The following is a 23470-nucleotide window of genomic DNA, read 5'->3' as shown; positions in this document are numbered from 1 at the left end:
GTTTAAAATTAATCTTTGTATTTTTCACAATGAAAATAATAGCTCATCTATACATAATACTGCAAACTATCCGATTATTATACAAGTGTGTGATTCATATCTGGACACATAAAATGAGAATTATGTAAGTCACACAAGAAATGATAAACTCTGTCGGGAATTTCTGATTTAATGTCATAAGTATTAATGTTAAACAGAACTACGATAGAACATTATAAATAATCTTTTGTTAATGTCTTATAAAACAAAATGTCGTTTCTTCCAGATAGATAAGGATAGCTCCCGATAGCACTATGAAACATTTAAAATCATAAGTGTTGGAAGTTATTATATAAAACTATTGATTCTCTGTCGTTTTATTCACATTAGGAAAATTTATTATAAGATTACATTTGTTATTATAAATATTCTTTCGTTATGAAAACGCCCTTCACATAGGCCATATAGATTACACAGGCACACAAAAAAAAAAAGTGTTTTGGCCGAGACACTACACTAGTGTATTCCCATGTACTTTTTCCCGCTGAATCCGAATCCGAAGTCAGAATTGTCAGATTGGCTAAAATTTATGAGATAACCACAAAAAAATGCTCAAAAACACGAATTAAAGAGAAAAAAATTGTTTTTTTTGTGGTTATCTCATAAATTTTAGCCAATCTGACAGTTCTGACTTCGGATTCGGATTCAGCGGGAAAAAGTACATGGGAATACACTAGTGTAGTGTCTTGGCCGAGACACTACACTAGTGTATTCCCATGTACTTTTTCCCGCTGAATCCGAATCCGAAGTCAGATTGGCTAAAATTTATGAGATAACCACAAAAAAATGCTCAAAAACACGAATTAAAGGCAAAAAAAAAATTGTTTTATTGTGGTTATCTCATAAATTTTAGCCAATCTGACAATTCTGACTTCGGATTCGGATTCAGCGGGAAAAAGTACATGAGAATACACTAGTGTAGTGTCTCGGCCAAGACACTTTTTTTTTGTGTGCCTGTGTTATCATACAATTTTTCGATAATCTTTATAATTTTTATTCGTTGTCTATCTGACTTTTTAAGCAGGGAACGATGCTGTGCTGTCCTTTGAAGTTGTAAAATGATGATCCAGAATTCGCTGGAGCCTTAAAAGGTAAAAATTTTATTATCTATAAAATATTTGTAAATGTGTTAATTCGTGAAATTTTTCAGTTATTCAGCTATCAAAAACAATTTGTAAATTCCCGAGGATTAAATTAATTTATACCAATTATCTAATTAATTCACACCAATATATAGTTTTGTTTTTATGTCATATATAATAAATAAATTTTGTTTGAGAATGAGCTTGGCTGATAGAATGCTAACACACGAATGAGTAGATCATACAACGGGGTAATTGAAATGAGCAGATCGGCACTGAGTTTCAGGATTTATTTCTTTCACAGAGTCGTAAATCACTATATACACTATATACACTGCGTTATGTACTAATTAACTGAGCGTGAGCGGTTTATACAATAACGATGAGTACCGTGCTAAACTGATTTACTTGCGTAGAGTACAACGTGAGGCCGTTGAATCGTTCCGATTACAATCAGCAGCCACGTGGCTTTAGAAAATAAGACGTTTCACGAGATTAACCAACGAGACACTGGACCTCAGTTTAATTAATCCGCGTAACAATCTTAATGAGGTCCATTGGCCTCAAAGATGAGGTTTATCCTTACTGAGTGCCCGACCGAATAAATGATTACGCGAGCGTTAGAATTTAGACTGCCATTGTTCACGAAAGCAAGAGAGTAACTGCCGGAATGCCGGCGATATCGGCAAGGCGAAGGCCGGAGCATGCTAGCATCACGTGCCATCGCTATTCGAAACGATCCGCACGATCGTCCAGGAGGTGCTGCCACCTCACTGGGCTTGACTACCGCACTCCTGAACATTTCTGCCCGCCATCAGCAACCGAGTTGATGATGTCCCTTGAGTGATCTTTAATAAGTTACTCAGGATGATACACTGGCAGCACAGCAAGCTTGGTGATGGGCCTGGTGAGTGTAGTGGTAGCGGTTTTCAGCTGTACCACCCTGGTGAGGCCATCCTTGCCCGGCATTAATGTTAGGACACGGGCAAGAGGCCACTTGCAGGGAGGAAATCTCTCATCGGTGAGCAAGACTAATGAGCCTGGCTTAATGAGATTTGACGGATGATGCCATTTTGAGATTGCCTGCTGTCGTTGTAGGTAGTGAGCTGACCATTGAGACCAAAATTGCTGAACCTTCTGTTGAATGAATTGCCATCTTGACAACCTAGAAGTAGAGAGATCAATAAGTGAAGGTTCTGGTATGGCAGTGAGGGCTGTTCCAATGAGAAAATGTCCTGGTGTGAGGGCTGAGATATCTTCCGGGTCGTCGCTGAGAGGCTCCAGAGGTCTTGAGTTGAGTACAGCCTCGATTTGCGTGAGCAGCGTCATTGACTCCTCAAAGGTGAGCTGCGTTTCACCCACAGTGCGCCTTATATGGAATTTAATGGATTTCACTGCAGCTTCCCACTTTCCTCCCATATGCGGGGCAGCAGGTGGGTTGAAACTCCACTGAGTTCTATTTTCTGTGAGCATTGCCGTGATGAGTTGATTTTCTTGAGTGTATTGAGTGAATAACTTCCGAAGCTCCCTGTCGGCTCCAATAAAGTTTGTTCCGCAGTCTGAGGTCAAGGAGGCAGGCACTCCCCTTCTCGAAGTGAATCGTCTATACGTTGAGATGAACCCTTCCGTTGAGTAATCGGAGACGACCTCTAGATGTACGGCTGATGTAGTGAGACACACAAAGACACAAATCCATGCTTTGTAGGTTTTTGCTCCTCTTCCCTTGGTAGTCTTAAGGATGATTGGCCCTGCATAATCAAGTCCAGTGTGAGCGAATGCACGTGAGGGTGTGACTCGGGTCAGGGGTAGTTGGCCCATCAATTGATGAGCACGGATCCCCCTTTGCCGAGCACACACCACACACCGCAAGATGTGGGATTTGACAGGAGCTCGTCCACCAACTATCCAGTAAAGTTGTCTGATATGAGCCAACGTGAGCTGAGTGCCTCCATGCATGGTAGATCTGTGCGCTTGATCTATAATGAGTTCAGATAACTTTGAATCACGAGGCAAAATTGCTTGGTGTTTACCTTCGTACGTGAGTGCAGCGTTATTGAGACGACCACCCACTCTAATAGTGCCCTGATTGTCGATGAACGCTGTGAGGCGACTAAATGGGTGAGATGTTGGCAACAGAGAGTTGGAATGTAACACCTTGAGTTCGTGAGTGAAAAAGGCAGCTTGAGTGGCATTGATCCAGAAAGTTCGTGCCCTTTCCATGTCAGCCAGGGTAATGAGACTAGCTGGTGATGAGTTGAGCTTGCGTTGTAACCGTGAGCAAAATCTGAAACAAAGAGCTGTGATTCTGAGTAATTTATTGAGGGTTGAGTACCTATAGATGAGATCCCAATGATATTCTTGAGCTGATTGAGTCGTGAAAAGCGAGGTTCCTGGACGAGACTCGAATGTGCATTGCCCGTCGAATTGAGTAGGTTGGGTGGGCCATGAGGTTTCAGAGGCTAAGATCCAAGGTGGTCCCGTCCACCAAAGTGCATGGTTTTCAAGTTGAGCCATTGTGACGCCTCTTGAAGCACAGTCAGCTGGATTGGCTGCGCTTGGCACGTATTTCCAATGAGCTCCCTCAGTGAGTTCCTGAATTTGAGACACCCTGTTGCGTACGTAGTCTTTCCAGCGAGACGCATGAGTTTTGATCCACGCGAGCGTTGCTTGAGAATCTGTCCACAGGTATTTGTCCCTGATGTCCATTGTGAGTGTGGCTAGGACATGCTTCATGAGTTTTGCCAATATGAGAGCTGCCGTGAGCTCTAACCTCGGGATGGTTAGTCGCTTCAGCGGCGCGACCTTTGTTTTTGAGCAGATAAATGTCGATTGAGTACCTGTGGATGGTGTATATGCCGTCAAGTAAATCACGGCAGCCATGGCGAATTGAGATGCATCAGAAAAGCCATGAAGGTCCACTATTGAGCTGCTGGTTGTGTTGAACCAACGAGGAATTGAGAGCCTGGCCAGGCTGGTGAGATCCTTTCTGATGTTGAGCCAACGTGAGACGACCTGGAATGGTAGTGGATCATCCCAGCTGAGTTTGTGAAGCCAAAGTTCTTGAAGAAGCATCTTTGCTTTGATCACTACTGGTGAGAGAAAACCTAGTGGATCAAATATCTGAGCCACTTCAGACAATATGAGGCGTTTTGTGAATTGACCCTGGTGAGCTGGTAACATGGTTGAGACAGAAAATGTATCTTCCTGAGGCGACCATTTGAGACCGAGTAGTTTTGTGTTGCAATCGTCAAGTGAGACTGAAGAGTGAGCGACTGTTTTCGATGAGATTGCCTTTAGGAGTTCAGGATGATTGGAGTGCCACTTTGCTAGAGGAAATCCGCCCGCATTACACAGATCTCTGAGTTGATGAGCTATTTTGATGAGATGTTTGATTGTGTCTGATCCACCGAACATGTCGTCCACACATCTCCCACGCTCGATTGGCGGCAATGCGAGGGGAAACCTGTGGCCTTCATCCTTAGCCAGTTGGAGAAGAGTTCTCACTGCAAGGAATGGGGCAGCTTTCGTTCCATAGGTGACAGTGGTGAGGTAGTACAGTACTTCGTTGTATAGCTCGTCTATCCAGATGATGCGTTGCAAATCCCAATCGGATGGATGCACTTTGATTTGACGGTACATCTTGGTGATGTCAGTAGAAAATAGGTATCGGTGCTGTCGGATCCAGATGAGTACATCAAAGATGTTGAGCAACAGGTTTGCTCCGGTGTACATGGTGTCATTTAGCGAGAAGCCCGTAGAAGTGGCACAAGACCCGTTGAACACTACTCTCAGCTTCGTAGTTTCACTGTCAGGTTTGAGTACTCCATGATGAGGCAAATAATAATGAGTTGAACTTCTTGATGTATTTGATGGGATTTTAGCCATGTGATCGAGTTGTTCATACTCTTGCATAAACTGGGTGTAAAGTTTCTGAAGTTCACTATCTCGTTTGAACCTTTTGAGAGTTCCCTGTAGACTTCTACGTGCTGCCTCATATGAGTTTCCTAAGACACTAGTTGACAACTTGAATGGAATGCGGACGATGTATCGACCAGTAGAGTCCCGTGAATGAGTAGTCCTGAAGTGAGTCTCGCACTCCTGTTCGTCTGTGGTGAGTGAAGCTGTGGTTGCCGTTGGAGGCTCCTCCTGTATCCAGAATTTCGTTAACAGTTCTTCTAGGTTGGTGTCATGCTGGAATACCTTGGTATGATGTGCCGTCCTTGTGTGAGTAGGGATTGTGGACCGAACTGGGCCAAGAACGAGCCAACCAAATATGGATAATTGAGCAACTGGTGAGTCTGACGTGCATTTCTTAAGGTTAGGTTTGATGACTTGTCCATACGAGTCAGCTCCAATGATAAGATCAATTTCTCTTGGTTTGAGAAATTCCGGATCCGCCAGTTTTAGATGTTGAAGATGAGGCCAATCTTGTTGAGGGGATTCAAATGTTGGCAGAATCGTTGTCAGTGTCTTGAGTATGTGGGCACGGACGGTGACAGCTGCGTGAGAGTGAGTTGAATGCAGACTGAGGTCAACCACGCCCTTGGTTTGAGTTGTTTGGTTGCCACCAATTCCAGTGATCGAAACTGACGAATGTTGTCGCTTGAGTGAGAGCTGAGTGACGAGCCTTTCTGAAACAAACGTGAGTTCTGATCCTGAATCAACGAGAAGTCTGACTGTGTGAGTGGCCACCGCTGAGCGAACGTGGGCCATTGCAGTGGCTAGCAAGGTGTGTGTTGACCTTGAGCACTGAGTTGCCTGGTTGACGATTGCAACATCGCCTCAGCATGTTGAGGGTGATGAGGTTGAAGTAGCCGCTACTTGCTGAGAGGGTGAGGTGGTCGGCTGTGTCGGTGTCGATGAAGTTGAGTGAAGCATGGTGTGATGTCGAGCAGAACATGTTTTGCACCCTTGAGTTGATCTGCATGCACGAGCGTTGTGTCTGCCAAGACAATTATAGCAGAGGCGTTTTGTTTCTGCAATTCCCTTTCGTTGTGCAGGCGTGAGTTGCCGGAACCTTTCACAGGTCACTATGAAGTGATTGGCGTTGCACATGTCACAAGCATAGGGTGCCGGCTTGGACTGATTGGCTGATGAGGACGGCGTGGTTGGTTTTGAGGACGCGTGGTGAGCAGTTGCCTTTCGTTGAGTTGGCTTTGACTGAGCATTAGCGGCCTCCACTCTTTCCAGTGCCCTTGCCTTGGCAGTGAGAAACTCCATGAGTAGCTCAAACTTGGGAAATTCTTGAGAAGCACCGAGTGAGGTTTCCCATGCTTCTCTTGTGTCACTGTCCAAAAATCTTGATACGTGATGCACTAACATACAATTTCCCAGCTGTTCTGAGATGCCTAACGACTGTAAGGCATTGGTTGCTTCGGTCACCGTACTGATGAGCTTTGTCAGGGATGACGCGTTTTTGTGAGCGGGCGTTCTGATGCTGGACAGCTGATCGAGATGTGCTTGTATTATAAGGCGTTTATTTTCATAGCGCCCGATAAGTAGTTCCCAAGATGGCAATAATGAATCTCCTGTCATCGAAAGATTTTGTATGAGCTGGGCCGGTGAGCCCTTCAAGGACGATCTCAAATAATGTAACTTCTCGACATTAGTTAATCGTGAACTGTCCATGATTACGGACGAAAAGAGCTCCTTGAATTGTGGCCACGCTGTGTAGCTGCCATCAAAACTTGGTAGTGAGATTTCTGGCAGCCTCGGATGAGCAGGGCGATTCAATTGAGTAGTCAAATTTTGCGTGAGGAGTGGTTCAGTGAGTTCATGCTTGAATTGCGTCAGCGTCTCTCTGCCTGAACAAACCAGAAGTGTCTCGTTAAAGTGCACATTGTTGCTGAAGTATTCATGGTCCAAGAATGATTCCGGCCATGCTACTTCAAAGTAGGTATGTTCCTTGAGGAACGCTTTGTGCAGCTCCTCCAGTTGAGTAATTTGAGCCGTCACTCTTCCAAGAGAAGTCTCCGTTGCTGAATCAGGGATAGATTCCACAAGCTTCCGAATTGATTCCACTCGACACATCTGGGTTCTGCATTTTAAGTAGAGCTCTGCTGAAAGGCGAGCTGGGGATTTTGTACGTTGAGACGTCCTTGACGGTTCTGTTTGCTCACTAGTCTTAGTTTGTGATGGTACCTTGAGTGTTTGTGTCGGAGTGCTACGTCCGGAATCCATGGGTTTGTTGACATCTTTTTCTGACATGTTGAGCGTGAAGGATCGTTCGAGAACCGTGAAATGGCGGCGCGCACCGACACTGCGTACCGCGATTAACCGAGAGTCACTGAATTTTCACTCCTTTCAATCCCCGTTGTATCCGGCTCGAAGGACCAAATGTTTGAGAATGAGCTTGGCTGATAGAATGCTAACACACGAATGAGTAGATCATACAACGGGGTAATTGAAATGAGCAGATCGGCACTGAGTTTCAGGATTTATTTCTTTCACAGAGTCGTAAATCACTATATACACTATATACACTGCGTTATGTACTAATTAACTGAGCGTGAGCGGTTTATACAATAACGATGAGTACCGTGCTAAACTGATTTACTTGCGTAGAGTACAACGTGAGGCCGTTGAATCGTTCCGATTACAATCAGCAGCCACGTGGCTTTAGAAAATGAGACGTTTCACGAGATTAACCAACGAGACACTGGACCTCAGTTTAATTAATCCGCGTAACAATCTTAATGAGGTCCATTGGCCTCAAAGATGAGGTTTATCCTTACTGAGTGCCCGACCGAATAAATGATTACGCGAGCGTTAGAATTTAGACTGCCATTGTTCACGAAAGCAAGAGAGTAACTGCCGGAATGCCGGCGATATCGGCAAGGCGAAGGCCGGAGCATGCTAGCATCACGTGCCATCGCTATTCGAAACGATCCGCACGATCGTCCAGGAGGTGCTGCCACCTCACTGGGCTTGACTACCGCACTCCTGAACAAATTTAAATGGCAGAATAAAAACTGGAATTTAAGCTAGGTAAGGATAGCTCTAACACACGTTCCTTCAAATATTTATTTTTGAGATATTTATTTTATTTTTTTTACTTAAAGTATTTTGAATGAGAATATAAATTTGGGATATAAAAGTTAAACATAATTTTCATAAGGGCAATTAATTTTAATACGACTCAATGTAACATCTTGACTCATATTGCTTATGAAGAAATATACTTACCATAATGACAACATGTTTTCCATCCAATGCACCAACACAGTGTGGAAAGTTCCAGCGTTGTGCAAATTCTTCCTCAACGTATAGCCAATTTTCTTGAAAAGGAGTAAAGAATTTATGTTGCATGTTAAGCCATATGAGTTTACATGTCTCTCGAATTATTTTCGACGTAGTAGATATCCCAATTCGGAAGGCTAAAGCCGTTGACTTCAGAGAATCTCCAGTAGCTAAGTATCTGTAAAAATTTCGTAAGTGGTTATTTATTTATACCTTGTCCACTGTAAAACCATTTTACTAGCTAATCATCCTAAATTTTTAATTTACCGTATCGTTAAAGCCAAGCGAGCTTCTGCACTAATTGGCTCTCGAAAAGTTGTTGTCTGTTTCATAAGCTGTGGTCCAATTAATGAAAGAATTTCTTCAAAAGTCTATGGTGTCATTCGCATAAAATTGAAGTAAGTTTCATGATCATATAATCGTAGTTCATTAATTAAGTGTTCCCAGTTTCCGTGTGTTTGTCTAGTATAGAGTATGGGACGTATCCAGAATCGACGAATATTTTGGTGTTCCTTCTCAAAACGTTGTATTCTTTTATGATGTTGAGAATTGAATAAATGCGAGCTGAATATTCTCGAACTTCGACGAGACAGCAAGCATTATTCGAGAACGCTCGAAAGGCTCCAAACCGCGAGCGTTTGCTTCCCCCCTTTTTTTGGGGTGTTTTGCGAGCAAACGGCTCGCAGGTGTCTATCGCGTGATCGCAAGTACCTCGGCCAATAGTCTGCGCGCTAGTCGATTTGGAGCCAGTCAGCGGATCTCGCGTCACCAAATTCCTCGCGGCCTAACGCGAAGCTCCGGCCGCGATCCCTTGCCTGCTCCGGCCGGGACGCAGAGTTGCCATTTCCTGAGCCTGGTAGCATTCGGTCGCATGTAGAGGGGATGGAGTGGGGATGGCTTTCGTGACGGCCCGTGACGCACACAAGCCACGTACCGTGTACGTGTGCGCTCGTGGCTTCGGCCAACGTCGTGCGATTCGTGCGAATAGATCGAGACAGACATATGACTGTCTGTCTCTTTCTTTCCTTCGTGCCGCTCGAGCGCGGCGCTGACGATACGTTCAATAAAGAAAGAGTTAACGAAATCCACATTATAAGTAATTTGTTTTGAACAGTAAAAATATTTAGATATACATATTCTTTGTACATAATATATTTTTTATATACAGTATATAATAAAATTATAAAAATCCTAAAAAAAAAATAATGAAATGCCACTCTTGGCCAACGTGTACGTTTTGTTTAATGCCATATTAAATATATTTTAAAAACATTTTTTTATAAAAATTTTGAAAACATTTCTTAATAAAAATGAAGTAATAATTTTTTAATAAGTAGAATAACTTTTTTTTAAATTAAGATCGATATTTATATCTCGTATTTATATTACATGTACAACGTACATGTTGTTGCTCGACGGAAACCGCGAGAAGGTGGTGGTCTCTTCCGTCATGAAGTTTAAACAATTGTTATTAATTAATAAAAAATTTAATTAGAAAATTTTATAATTGTAACGCACACAAATTATTGCACACAAATATATTCAAACATAATATTAATACAATATATACAATACAATACAACATATTACAATATAATACAATATATTAAACAAACAATTGTTTATACTTCCTATTCACTGAGCTCTCCTAATATAAGATAAAAAGTTAAATTAAAAAAAAAAAGAAAGTTATTGCAAATCGGAACTGAATAATGAATATAAGATTTTATTTACATCTGCAAATATTTTTTGTTATTTGTTTCTCTTTTGGACATTATTTTTAGTGCGTTGAAAACGAAGGACCAGCAACTTCATCTGCAGCATATAAAGTAAGACTACTTTTTCGTTTTTTATCATTTGCATATAATACATCGGACGACATTCGAGACAAATGTTCTTCAGTTACTTTCAAGTTGATAGCTGTTTCGCCCCTCGCCTTCAACATTGATTTTATTACGCAATTAGCATTAACAGAGATGGCAGACAGTTTGTTGCGTTTCTTAGATTTTAAATCAGTTAAAATGGAAAACATTCTCTCTGGATCTGCATTGGAATTAGGGAGTGATCTAACAGCGCTTACAAGATTTGTCAAAGCGGGAAATTTATAACAGTAAGTACCATTTGATAATTGTGGCTGCAATATTTTTTTCCATACATTGTCAAAGGTACCCTTTAATATATTTTCTTTTTCAGATTCACTGAACTCTCCTGGTAATTGTAACCACTCTTTCTTTAACAATTCTTCGTCGAAGTCGCCAAGAGTTTTTAAAATAAAACAAATATTTTTTAAAGATTTTTCTCTATTATCGGATTGGAGACAGATAGTTGGAGTCGGATGTAAAACTTGCAGATTTTTAAAGAATTCATTTTTTATGGGCAACCTTTTATATATTTCCTCCGCAGCAGTGATATAAAATTGTATACAATTTTGTCGGACAGTTATAACTATGTCCGCATGATCTTCCTTAATTAAATTATTTAAGTATGTCTCGCAGTCGGATCCGAGGAAAATTTCATTTATATCTTTTTGAATATCTTTATGTGAAAAATTTACAATTGTGGTTACGTCTTCTAAATACTCTTTTTTAACAAAATTTTGACAGATTTGGGAGAGAAAGTCAACCGATTTTAACTGTAATAAATGAATTCTCGTTTCTGTCGATTGAAAGTATGCATTAAAAGAATTGAAATAATGTAAGATATATTTAAGGAAAAGGAAATACGCTTTTAATTCAACGTTATCCATCATTGACAAAAGATATTCTGCAGATTTTGTCTTATCACTCACAACCATTTCTTGCAAGAAGTAACGAATGGTTTTCCATGAATGGAGAAGTCTTTCGACGCATGCGTGGTGAGACAACCAGCGTGTCTCACTTAATTTTAACATTTTAAGATGCTTGTCTTGGAAACACTCAGTAAATTCCTGAAAAATTGCTGAACGTTTTGGACTACCGTTAATGTAGTGAACAACTTTTTTCAAAAATTCATCGCAAAATAATGGGATTTTTGCACATGCAGCGTGCGCACTTAATGCAGCAGAATGGCATGGACATGGCATGGTTATGAGTCGCTTGCACCATTTTTCCAATTTTGTTTTAAAGGATGAGTGTTTTCCGGTCATAACTGATGCATTATCGCATGATAATGCAATTATATTTGTAAAAGGAATCTGTAGCTTCCACATTTCTGACTGAAATGCATGGAATAACTTCTCAGCACTCGAATCTCTTGCATCAATATTTATCAATTTCACTAATTGTGAGCGAATATCTAAAGTCTCAGGATCAACGTATCGAACAAAAAACGTCATCCATTTTTCATTACATATATCCGACGTTTCGTCTACGAAAATGGAGAATTTTGTTCTCTGAAGTTTCTTTGCGAGTTGTTCAGTTTCAACCGGGCACAAAACATTCGAAAGAATCTTTGTGCATTTTGTTCGACCCATTTTCATATTTTTCAACGCAATAGGATCTTCTCCTATGTGTTGAAAGAACCTCAGAATCTTTTCTGCATTCTGATGAGGTAAATTAATTTCTGCAATTAAAGCGGCATACTGTATTTCCGCTGATTTTGTACGCTTATCAACCGACAGAAAAGATTCATTATCTTGCGTAACAAAATCATCGTTTGATTTACTCGCTTCGATACCTTGTATTTGGCATAAATTAATGTGACTTTTGGATTCTGCATGTCGACGAACCTGCACTAAGCGAGCAGCAAAATGTTTGTCGCATATTGCACAATAACATGCACTTTCGTCACGCGGAACCGCACGCAACCATAATTTAAAATTCTCAATATCCAGCCATCCGTAATTAAAAACTGGCTTACTTGTATTGTTATTATGAATAGTTTCATCATTAGATAATGATGGAACTACGTTTTTTTTTAAATTGTTTCTGTGACACGCAGAATCCGCATGTCTGGAAACATGTGCTGCATTGCATGAAAAACTTTCATTGCACACAGTACAAAAGTAGAGACTTTCGTCAGATGATACTTTACGTATCCATGATTTATAACGCTCGTCACTAAGCCAAGCTTCTACAAAACTTCGCTTAGGTTTTTTGCGCAATTCATCACACGCTTCCATATCGAAAAAAGCGAAATAAAACAAAAAGAGAAAGAAATAAGTGAAGCAAAAAAATTAAAAAATAAAAAAGAAAAAGCAAATGGTATGTGCTGTGTGTCTGTGTATTACAGAAAGAGATCAGGACCCCGTGGTTCGTCACTCCCACAGTATTTAACGACTCCAAACCCTCTCTCTCTCTGCGTGTGTGTGTGTGTGTGTGTGTTTTGCAGATAGAGATCAGGACCCCGTGGTTCGTCACTTCCACAGTATTTAATGACTCCAAACCCTCCCTATCTGCGTGTATATGTGCGTATGGAAAAATTATGGTGATCTACCGTGATAGAATTACCGTGATACACGAGGACAATCAAGTTATTTGGAGAGCTCTGCGACACAACGGCAATCAACAAGACGTCAAGACGCTTGTTAACCTTTAGAGGGCGGGAAAGTTTTGGGAAAGATTCTTTCGAATGTTTTGTACCCGGTTGAAACTGAACAACTCGCAAAGAAACTTCAGAGAACAAAATTCTCTATTTTCGTAGACGAAACGTCGGATATATGTAATGAAAAATGGATGACGTTTTTTGTTCGACTCCAACTATCTGTCTCCAATCCGATAATAGAGAAAAATCTTTATTTTGTTTGAAATTATATTATGTTTGAATATATTTGTGTGTAAAAAAATGTTTTTAAAATATATTTAATATGGCATTAAACAAAACGTACACGTTGGCCAAGAGTGGCATTTCATTATTTTTTGTTTTAGGATTTTTATAATTTTATTATATACTGTATATAAAAAATATATTATGTACAAAGAATATGTATATCTAAATATTTTTACTGTTCAAAACAAATTACTTATAATGTGGATTTCGTTAACTCTTTCTTTATTGAACGTATCGTCAGCGCCGCGCTCGAGCGGCACGAAGGAAAGAAAGAGACAGACAGTCATATGTCTGTCTCGATCTATTCGCACGAATCGCACGACGTTGGCCGAAGCCACGAGCGCACACGTACACGGTACGTGGCTTGTGTGCGTCACGGGCCGTCACGAAAGCCATCCCCACTCCATCCCCTCTACATGCGACCGAATGCTACCAGGCTCAGGAAATGGCAACTCTGCCGGGACGGGCAGTGAGCCGTCATAACTCGTACGCGATACATTGATCGACGTCGAGAACGCGGAGTAAGATAGCGAGTGCGAAATAGCGAGCGCGAAAGAGAAACGCGCATACAGTGTAAACCGCTTTTAATAAAGTTGACTGACTGTTATTTCTTGTACTTATTTTCTTGTACTCTCCACGGCGCGCAACGCGAAAACGTCGAGCGGTCCACTAACATTTAATGGTCCTTCGAGCCGGATTAGTGGATAAAAGACCGGCATAGACAGTTCGACCGCCTCAATAGTGATCGCGTTGTGCTGCTCCGAGACAGACGGACCGTCGCGCTCACTCGACTCGCTCGAAAAGGAGTTCGCCGTTCGAACCGTTGCCCATCACGGTGTGATCGGACAGTCATTACCGGTTTATCGGGTACTTCGCGATACGTGCCCTCGACTCCGTGGCTCACTCCGAACATTGAGCGCTCTGCACCCGCTCTCCTAAAGATTGGTGCCGTGTGATTTTGTGAAGTGCTTCGGAGGCTCCTGCGTGACCTCCAGCAAACGTATCGTGCTCCTTGCGATACGCATCCGCCGCCCGACGGCGCCCTGCCTTGCGACGTGCTATACGTCCCTGCCTCCCGCGAGTATCGCCCTGCTACTCGCCGCGGAGTCGCACCCCGAGACGTGCGAGACGTCCCTGCCTTCCGCGAGTACTTGCTACTCGCCGCGGAGTCGTACCCCGAGACGTGTCAGACGTCACTGCCTCCCGCGAGTATCGCCCTGCTACTCGCCGCGGAGTCGCACCCCGAGACGTGCCAGACGTCCCTGCCTCCCGCGAGTATCGCCCTGCTACTCGCCGCGGAGTCGCACACCGAGACGTGCCAGACGTCCCTGCCTCCCGCGAGTATCGCCCTGCTACTCGCCGCGGAGTCGCACACGAGCGTCTTCGCTCGACAAGAAGATTGACACGCAAGTGTCTGAAAGATTTCTACACGATCCAGACATCCGCTTGACATGTCTTCGGATCTCGAAAATCTACTCATTGCTCAAGGCAATGCGATTGACCAGCTCCGACGGTCGCTGATTAACTTCAAAAAGCTTCCCAAGGCTCAGGTCACTCTCCCTAAGACGAAGGGGAGACTGACGAATTTGGAGGGTCTCTGGGAGAAAGTACAAGCCCTCCATGTCCAGCTGCTGCAGACGGCTACGGCGGAGGAGAAGAAGTCGACCCACTACTTCAAAGACGAGGAATTTCTTGCCGCCGAGGACGCCTACCTCGACGCGGCGGACCATCTCCACGAGGTCATCGGTAAATTAAGTAGCGACGCCCCGAGCGCGCCGTATCGAGGTAACGAGTCTTCTTATCGCGACGCGCACTCCGGAGTGTCATTGCATCTGCCTCGTATCTCGCTTCCGAACTTTTCTGGTGCTTTCGCTGAATGGGAGAATTTTCGCGGAATCTTCGAGTCTCTCGTAGCAAACAGTGAATCGTTGACAAGAACGCAAAAATTACATTATCTGAAAGCGAGCCTCTCCGGCGAGGCCGCGTCGTTGATTAATAACATTCAAATTTCTGACGCGAACTACGAGGCAGCTTGGCAACTTCTTACCGACGAATACGACAACCGCAACGCGATTATTCACGCGCATATCCATTCGTTCGCCGACTTACCGAAAATGAAAAACGAGAACGTGACCGAGTTGAAAAAACTTCGCGATAGTGTGTCCGCATCTCTCGCCGCGTTAACGAATCTCGATCGTCCGGTCGATATGTGGGACAACCTCCTAGTTTATATTATCTCGCAAAAGTTCAGTCCGCGAACGCGAAATGAATGGCATCTTAAACGAGGCGACACGGATGCGTACCCTACGTATAAAGAGATTCATGACTTCATGACTCTTCGCATTCGCGGTCTCGCGGATTACCCTTCGCAATCCGAATCTGCGTCAAATGGTGCGCGCGGTAATAAAGCTCGTGCTTCGGTGAATACTGTTTCGCCCGTCAAATGCGTCCGTTGTTCCGGAAACCATGGTCTGGCAAAGTGTAATCAATTTCTAAGTCTGTCGGTCGAGCAGCGTCGACTCGCCGCGCGACAGCATAAATGTTGCTTTAATTGTTTGAGAACCGAGCATTTTTTAAACAATTGTCCGAGTAAAGAACGGTGCAATCAATGCCACCAAGTTCACCATTCGCTGCTTCACAGCGAGGGTACGGAAGCTGGTACTAAATGTACGCTTTCCGCGATTAATTCGCCGTCCTCAGCTCCGTCAGCTGTGTCAGTCGCCGCTGCCTCCGAGTCACCGGCCGCGCCCTCAGCGTTCGTTCAAAACGTGCATGCTACTCGAGATTTTGTAAAGCCGCCGCCTCATGTACTTCTCGCCACCGCGTATGTTAGTTTAAGTACAATCGAGGGCCGCACATTTAAAGTACGTGCACTACTAGATCAAGGCTCGACATACAGTTTCATATCAGAATCTCTTTGTCAGACTATGCGAACCAGGCGTCATCGTGCCGCGTTGAAAATACATTGTTTTGGAGAAAAATTTAATGGAGTCGCGCGGTCGCAAGTTAATCTTACTCTCGCGCCCTGCGACAAACAGGGACCGATATTTCCCTTCTCGGGCTACGTATATCAGAGAATCACTTCTTATACCGCCTCTCAACAGAAGCCGGCCGCACATTGTGGCCGCATCTACGCGATTTACCTTTAGCAGATCCTGATCCCTCATGTAATCACCCGATTCATGTATTAATCGGCGCGGATTTATACGGGTCTCTGCTACTCGACGGCCTACGTCAAGGCCCGGTCGGCACACCGACGGGCCAGCTTACAATTTTCGGATGGATCCTCTCCGGTCCCGTCGGCCCTGCGCGCCCGGCCGGAGAGTCCGCTTCTGTCCTGAATTGCGTATCCTGCGAGGATACGAATTCCTTAATTCAAAGTTTTTGGGAGGACGAAAGTATCCCCTCTCGAACTCCTCTCACCGAAGAGGACGAACGTTGCGAGAGGCATTTTGCGACGACTCATTCTCGCGATTCACAAGGACGCTACATTGTGCGTTTGCCGTTTAAAGACGGCCCCCCTTGCGTCGGCGACACCTTTCGAAAGGCTTCCTTTCTGTACTCCAATATGGAACGCCGACTCTCGCGGAAACCAGAAATCGCCGCGCAGTATCACGATTTTTTAAGGGAATACGAATCGATGGGGCACATGGAGGCGGTGCGGGCGGACGAGCGCCCCCCTTACCCCCCGATATACATCCCGCATCATTTTGTGTTACGCGAATCAAGTACAACGACCAAGTTACGCGTTGTGTTTAACGCCTCAAGCGCATCGACCGACAAAACCTCGCTCAATGACTTCCTAATGGCGGGACCTAAACTTCAACAAGACATCGCCGCGATAATCCTGCGCTGGCGACTTTTTCGGTACGTGTATATGGCTGACATTGCTAAAATGTTCCGACAAATACTCGTGCATCGGGATGACGCGGACTATCAACGAATTCTTTGGCGCCCTCCCGACAGTCTGTTGATTCGACTTTACCGCTTACTCACCGTGACCTACGGGCAAAAACCCTCGCCTTTTCTCGCACAGCGCTCCCTTCTCCAATTAGCTCGCGACGAAGGTAAAGACTTCCCCGACGCGGTCAATATAATCGAAGAGTCGACCTACGTCGATGATGTTCTTTTCGGAGCAGACGACCTTCTGTCACTGCTCGAAAAGCGCAAGCAACTCGTGGGCATAATGAATCGCGGATGTTTCCCCCTTCGAAAATGGGCCGCGAATTCAGCCGAACTTTTGACGGATATTCCAGAGGACCAACGGGAATCCTCGGACTATCCGATCAATCACGATGACACGCTCAAGGTCCTCGGCCTGTCTTGGTCTCCGCGCGATGACTCGTTTCGTTTCGTAATTTCGCCATACGCCGTGACAGTTCATACTAAGCGCTCCGTTTTATCGTTTATTGCAAAGCTGTATGACCCCCTCGGCTGGGCGTCACCGATAGTCATCGCGGCCAAGATGTTGATGCAAGAGCTCTGGCTCCGTAAAATTGATTGGGATGCTCCCATACCCGATGATCTTCTGCATCAGTGGATCAATTACGTTTCAGATTTGCCTAATATTAGCAAAATACGCATTCCTCGATGGACAGGGATGCGTCAAGATAAACTCGATGTTGAATTGCACGGCTTCGCGGACGCCTCCACTCGCGCTTACGCCGCGGTAGTTTTCCTCCGAATTGTGCATTCTCCCTCTAACATTCAAGTCATCCTCCTCGCGGCCAAAACGAAAGTCGCGTCATTGAAAACCGTTAGCGTTCCACGCTTGGAACTTAACGCCGTCGTTCTATTAATTCGATTGATAGAATGGGTAAGAAACACCACGGGCTTGATGCGAGCTCTCTTATTTGGATGGACTGATTCCCAAATCGTATTAGCTTGGCTTTTACAACATCCATCCCGATGAAATTCCTATGTCGCGAACCGCGTCTCCGAGGTGCAGACGCGCCTTCCGACCGTACGTTGGCAACACGTTCGCTCCCAGGAAAATCCTGCCGACTGCGCTTCGCGCGGTTTTACTGCCGCCGATCTCGTCAATCATGAATTATGGTGGTCGGGGCCCCGGTGGCTTAGCTCGACCACGGCCTCGTGGCCGATCCCCCCGACTCCTATTGAAAAGGACATTTTACAAACGGTATCTTCCGAAGCGCGTAAAGCTACCGTTCATCTCGTCGATTCAGCTCCTGAGTGGGATCTGCCCACCTCCTGCTCGAGCTGGATCCGACTTCTTCGTATTACCGCGTACATTCGGCGTTTCGTTCGAAACTTAAAAAATAAAGTCGCCTCTTCGGTGATCGTCAAGTCCCCCTTGACCGCAGAGGAGATCCACGAAGCCTCCGTCTTTTGGCTTCGATTGGCACAAGCGACTTGTTTTTCGGATGACTTGAAAGCTTTGAACGCTCACGCCGCTGTATCGCGATCAAGTTCCTTACGCTCTCTCCACCCCTTTATCGGGAAAGATAAATTAATCCGGCTTGGCGGGCGGCTCGAAAACTCCGCGCTGAGTTACAATGAGCGACACCCCGTCATACTTCCCAGACATCATATTGCCGAACTTTTGATCGATCAAGCACACCGACGCTCCCTCCACGGAGGGACTCAACTCACGCTTAGATGTCTCCGTCAAAATTATTGGTTAATTTCAGCGCGAAGCATGATCAAATCTCACATTCATAAATGTGTTACATGCGTTCGACATTCCGCGAAAACTCCGACGCAACTAATGGGTGATCTCCCGAGTCCCCGAGTAAATCCTGCTCCTCCGTTCTCTCACACGGGCATAGATTACGCCGGACCTATGAACATTACCCCCGTTGTCGGTCGCGGTCAAAAGGGGAGCAAACACTACGTCGCGGTATTCGTTTGTCTCGCCACTAAGGCGATCCACCTCGAATGTGTGGAGGATTACTCCACCGATGGATTCCTCGCGGCATTTCAACGGTTTGTCAGTCGCCGCGGACTGCCATCGGACATGTATAGCGACAATGGCACGAATTTTGTGGGTGCTGACCGCGAGCTTCAACGCAGCTTCCGCGCGCTTGTGAACAACCCCTCCCTTAAGGAAATTCTCGCCAACGACGGTGTACGGTGGCATTTCGTGCCCCCTGCGGCACCACATTTCGGCGGGCTTTGGGAGGCTGGAGTGAAGAGCTTTAAGCATCATCTCAGGCGAGTCACCGGTGCTCGCACTCTGTCTCGCTCTGAATTCGGTACGCTTTTATGTAGGATAGAGGCTTGCTTGAACTCGCGACCGATCTCTCCACTTAGCGACGATCCGTCCGATTATACCGCTTTGACGCCTGGTCATTTCCTTATCGGCCGACCGCTCACGAGCGTACCGGAGGAATCCGTCCTCGAAATCAATGCGAATCGTTTGTCGCGATGGCAACACGTACAATTAATGCTCGAACAAATCTGGCGTTCTTGGTCGTCGGACTATTTACATTCACTGCAACAGCGCGTTAAATGGACCGAATCTCACGATAATCCGAAGGTTGACGAGTTAGTTTTACTTAAAAATAACCTACTCCCTCCTTCAAAGTGGGAACTCGCAAGGATTCAGCAAGTCCATCCCGGACTTGACGGTCGCGTTCGCGTCGTCACATTGCGCACCGCCAATTCCGAGCTTAAACGACCAATCACGCAGATCTGTCGGTTGCCTGCATCTATCCGTCCACCGGGACCCGTAGAATCTCGTTAGATTTAAGCCAGCGTTTTTCATTATATTTAAGGACATTGTAAACATAGGTTAAGTTCTCAAATGTATATATTGTATATAAAGCTTTGAACCAAGACGTTCACACGCTCCTCTATGCGACCTTGTCAACCCCCGTTTGTTTCGCATTCCGTCGAATGCGAGGCGGGCGGCATGTTGAGAATTGAATAAATGCGAGCTGAATATTCTCGAACTTCGACGAGACAGCAAGCATTATTCGAGAACGCTCGAAAGGCTCCAAACCGCGAGCGTTTGCTTCCCCCCTTTTTTTTTGGGTGTTTTGCGAGCAAACGGCTCGCAGGTGTCTATCGCGTGATCGCAAGTACCTCGGCCAATAGTCTGCGCGCTAGTCGATTTGGAGCCAGTCAGCGGATCTCGCGTCACCAAATTCCTCGCGGCCTAACGCGAAGCTCCGGCCGCGATCCCTTGCCTGCTCCGGCCGGGACGGGCAGTGAGCCGTCATAACTCGTACGCGATACATTGATCGACGTCGAGAACGCGGAGTAAGATAGCGAGTGCGAAATAGCGAGCGCGAAAGAGAAACGCGCATACAGTGTAAACCGCTTTTAATAAAGTTGACTGACTGTTATTTCTTGTACTTATTTTCTTGTACTCTCCACGGCGCGCAACGCGAAAACGTCGAGCGGTCCACTAACATATGAAGTATTATCATATCCATAACTTTTGTCTGCCATTTCCTTCGATAAGCTTCCATAATTCTACAAACACAATATAAATGAAAATATTGAATATAATTGGAGTATAAATACCCATTAATAATGCAATAATTAATCATATGTAACCTAAAAAAGATTGAATATGAATTAAATTTATTTCAGATATTTCATAATATACTTACACTCTAATTCAATTAAAGCTGTGTATTTATATACTTTTATTTATTTATTTATTAATACAAAATATTTATTTACTTATTATTCAATTGTATAAGTTCGAGTAATATTATTCATATACATTCATTTTTAACACATATTCTTCAAACGCGACTTTTCCTCACTAGGTTATGTTCTGCCAGTGCGTTGATATAACGCGACGCGTTCAGTGAGAATACAATTGACGCTGTTTTTCGTCTTTCGTAGCGTTGCGTCGTGACGCGTCGCGCGACGCGTATAGTGGGAACGCACCATTACGAGATGTTTGTGATCCCAGAAAACGAATTTCGGAGTCTTTACAGGTGAGTGACTGAATGTAATCGTGTTTGTTGGTTAAATTACATTTCTAAAAAAATTTTATTTTTATTAGTGTCTTTATATACTTTAACATTATATAGAGATCAATTTTGTTTTTGTAACACTACATTTATATGATATATATATATATATATACAATATATATATATATATATATAATATATATATGTTAATTGGCAAATTTGACGACAGAAAAAAAAATAAACATTTTATTGTATACATAAGAGTACATTAACTCCCTGATGTATACATTACTTATACTTTTGAGATAAAATGCACTGGTACGTATGTATAAGGAGTTTAATATATCTATATATATAAGTCACGTCCGTCTGTCTGTCTGTATGTATGTACGCGAACTACTCATTCGTTAGTGGACCAAATTTTTACCAAAAGTATATGAAATAGGGGTAGAATTTCCCGGGGATGAAAATGTCGTGGTTAATTTTTCGTTACCGATCTTTTTGGAAACCGGTTCTGAAATTTTTTCAAATTTTACGAGAATTTTTCGGGTATTAATTTACCGAATCTTAAGGAATTGTATATGAAACAGGGGTAGAATTTCCCGGGGAGTATCATAATGTGCATAGTTTTTTTGCTACCGATTTTCTGGAAACCGGTTTTTTTTAATTTTTTCGATTTTTCCGGAAATAATTGACCGCATTTCAAAGAATTGTATATGAAACAGGGGTAGAATTTTTCGAGGAGTGTTATAAAGTGTATAATTTTTTGTTACTTATTTTCTGAAAACTGGTTTGTTTAATTCTTCCAATTTTTCGGGAATTAATTGACCGAATCGTAAAGAATTGTATATGAAGTAAGGGTAGAATTTTCCGGTGAGCATAGTGCCATAAAGTGTATTGTTTTTTGTTACCAATTTTCTCATATACTCATAAATGTCACCAAGTTTCAAGGGTAAACCAAAGGATGATGTCGCTGCCCTAGATATAGAGGTTGATGTTGAATCTTAATAATGCGAAAATATACGACGATGCGCCGCGTAGCGGGCGTGAGTCGAACTCTCTCACAGCGCGAGCCCGCGTTGCCGCTCGCGCCGCACAATCGTGGACGACGGAAGACGCGCGGTGCGGAATTCATCTCTCTCTCTTTCTCTCTCTCTCTCTCTCTCTCTCTCTCTCTCTCTCTCTCTCTCTCTCTCTCTCTCTCTCTCTCTCTCTCTCTCTCTCTCTCTCTCTCTCTCTGTCTTTTTTTCTCTCATCAAATATTTTTAATTAAATAGGGGAATAGGATTGTTCCCAATGAGATAAATATAATTTATTAAACACAAAATATTAAAAACTTACATATGAACATTTATAACACATAATAATACGTATAATATAACATAAATTATAATATAACATAAATTATTACATGTTAATATAATTTATTATAGTTTTATTTCCGCGGCCACGTTTGTGTCCACGGCCACGTCCGCCATATCCGCGTCCGCCACGTCCGCGTCCGCGTTCATGTCCTCGGCCTCTTCCTCCTCTGGCCCATCGAGGTGGTACTGGTGGAATCTCAGTAGCCATCACTGCAGGTTGTGGATTGTTAGTCACCACTGCAGGCTGTGGATTATCAGTAGCCATCACTGCAGGTTGTGGATTGTTAGTCACCACTGCAGGCTGTGGATTATCAGTAGCCACCACTGCAGGTTGCAAATTGTCAGCAGCCACCACTGCAGGTTGCAAATTGTCAGCAGACACCACAGCCTGCAGTGGTGGTTGCTTCGTCAAAGCAGCGAGTTGCTGCTGCAACTCATGCAACTTCTTCTTTAAGTAGAGATTTTCAGCATTAAGGTCCACAATGTCATTCTAAAAAAAGATATATAAAGATATATATATATAGATAATAATAACCGCAATTCCTCTCTCTCTCTCTCTCTCTCTCATATCTCCTCTCTCCATCTCTTCTCTCTCTCTCTCTCTCTCTCTCTCTCTCTCTCTCTCTCTCTCTCTCTCTCTCTCTCTCTCTCTCTCTTCTCTCTCTCTCTCTCTCTCTCTCTCTCTCTATCTCTCTCTCTCTCTCTCTCTCTCTCTCTCTCTCTCTCTCTCTCTCTCTCTCTCTCTCTCTCTCTCTCTCTCTCTCTCTCTCTCTCTCTCTTCGCTTTCCTCTCTCTCTCTTCCTCTCTCTCTCTCTCTCTCTCTCTATCTCTTCTTCTCCTCTCTCTCTCCTCTTCTCTCTCTCTCTCCTCTCTTTCTCTCTCTCTCTCTATCTCTCTCTATCTCTATCTCCTCTCTCTCTCTCTTCTGCTCTCTCTCTCTCTCTCTCTCTCTCTCTCTTCTCTCTCTCTCTCTCTCTTCTCCTCTCTATCTCTCTCTCTCTCTCTCTCTCTCTCTCTTCTCTCTCTCTCTCTCTCTCTCCCCTCTCTCTCTCCTCTTTCTCTCTCTCTCTCTCTCTCTCTCTCTCCTCTCTCTCTCTCTCTCTCT

The 23470-nt window shown here is 43.9% G+C and overlaps 3 protein-coding genes and 1 long non-coding RNA gene across 4 annotated transcripts; 2 read left to right on the top strand and 2 right to left on the bottom strand.

Annotated features, from left to right (window-relative positions):
• Positions 1-826: 826 nt before the first annotated feature.
• LOC139780132 (uncharacterized) lies at positions 827-8716 on the bottom strand. The gene is made up of 3 exons (XR_011720137.1): positions 8628-8716; positions 8307-8538; positions 827-1122 (listed from the first exon to the last, which is right to left on the bottom strand). It is a non-coding gene; the product is annotated as an uncharacterized lncRNA (long non-coding RNA).
• Positions 1398-5885, bottom strand: LOC139780120 (uncharacterized). Its single transcript, XM_071718623.1, has 2 exons — positions 3152-5885; positions 1398-3097 (listed from the first exon to the last, which is right to left on the bottom strand). Exons 1-2 carry the CDS (start codon positions 5832-5834, stop codon positions 1980-1982), a joined length of 3801 nt encoding a protein of 1266 aa, XP_071574724.1. The 5' UTR covers positions 5835-5885; the 3' UTR covers positions 1398-1979.
• A 5841-nt stretch (positions 8717-14557) lies between the features above and the next one.
• On the top strand, positions 14558-18018 carry LOC139780109 (uncharacterized). Its single transcript, XM_071718611.1, has 2 exons — positions 14558-14852; positions 16211-18018. Exons 1-2 carry the CDS (start codon positions 14558-14560, stop codon positions 18016-18018), a joined length of 2103 nt encoding a protein of 700 aa, XP_071574712.1.
• An 816-nt stretch (positions 18019-18834) lies between these two features.
• Positions 18835-19812, top strand: LOC139780108 (uncharacterized). Its single transcript, XM_071718610.1, has one exon. The coding sequence runs from the start codon at positions 18835-18837 to the stop codon at positions 19810-19812; it is 978 nt and encodes a 325-aa protein (XP_071574711.1).
• The last annotated feature ends 3658 nt before the right edge of the window (positions 19813-23470 follow it).

Source organism: Temnothorax nylanderi, unplaced genomic scaffold (genome assembly GCF_030848795.1).
Source record: "Temnothorax nylanderi isolate EJ_2023f unplaced genomic scaffold, tnyl_v1.0 TNYL_tig0263_pilon, whole genome shotgun sequence".
NCBI classification, from domain to species: domain Eukaryota; kingdom Metazoa; phylum Arthropoda; class Insecta; order Hymenoptera; family Formicidae; genus Temnothorax; species Temnothorax nylanderi.
This window is presented reverse-complemented; position numbering and strand designations above follow the sequence as displayed.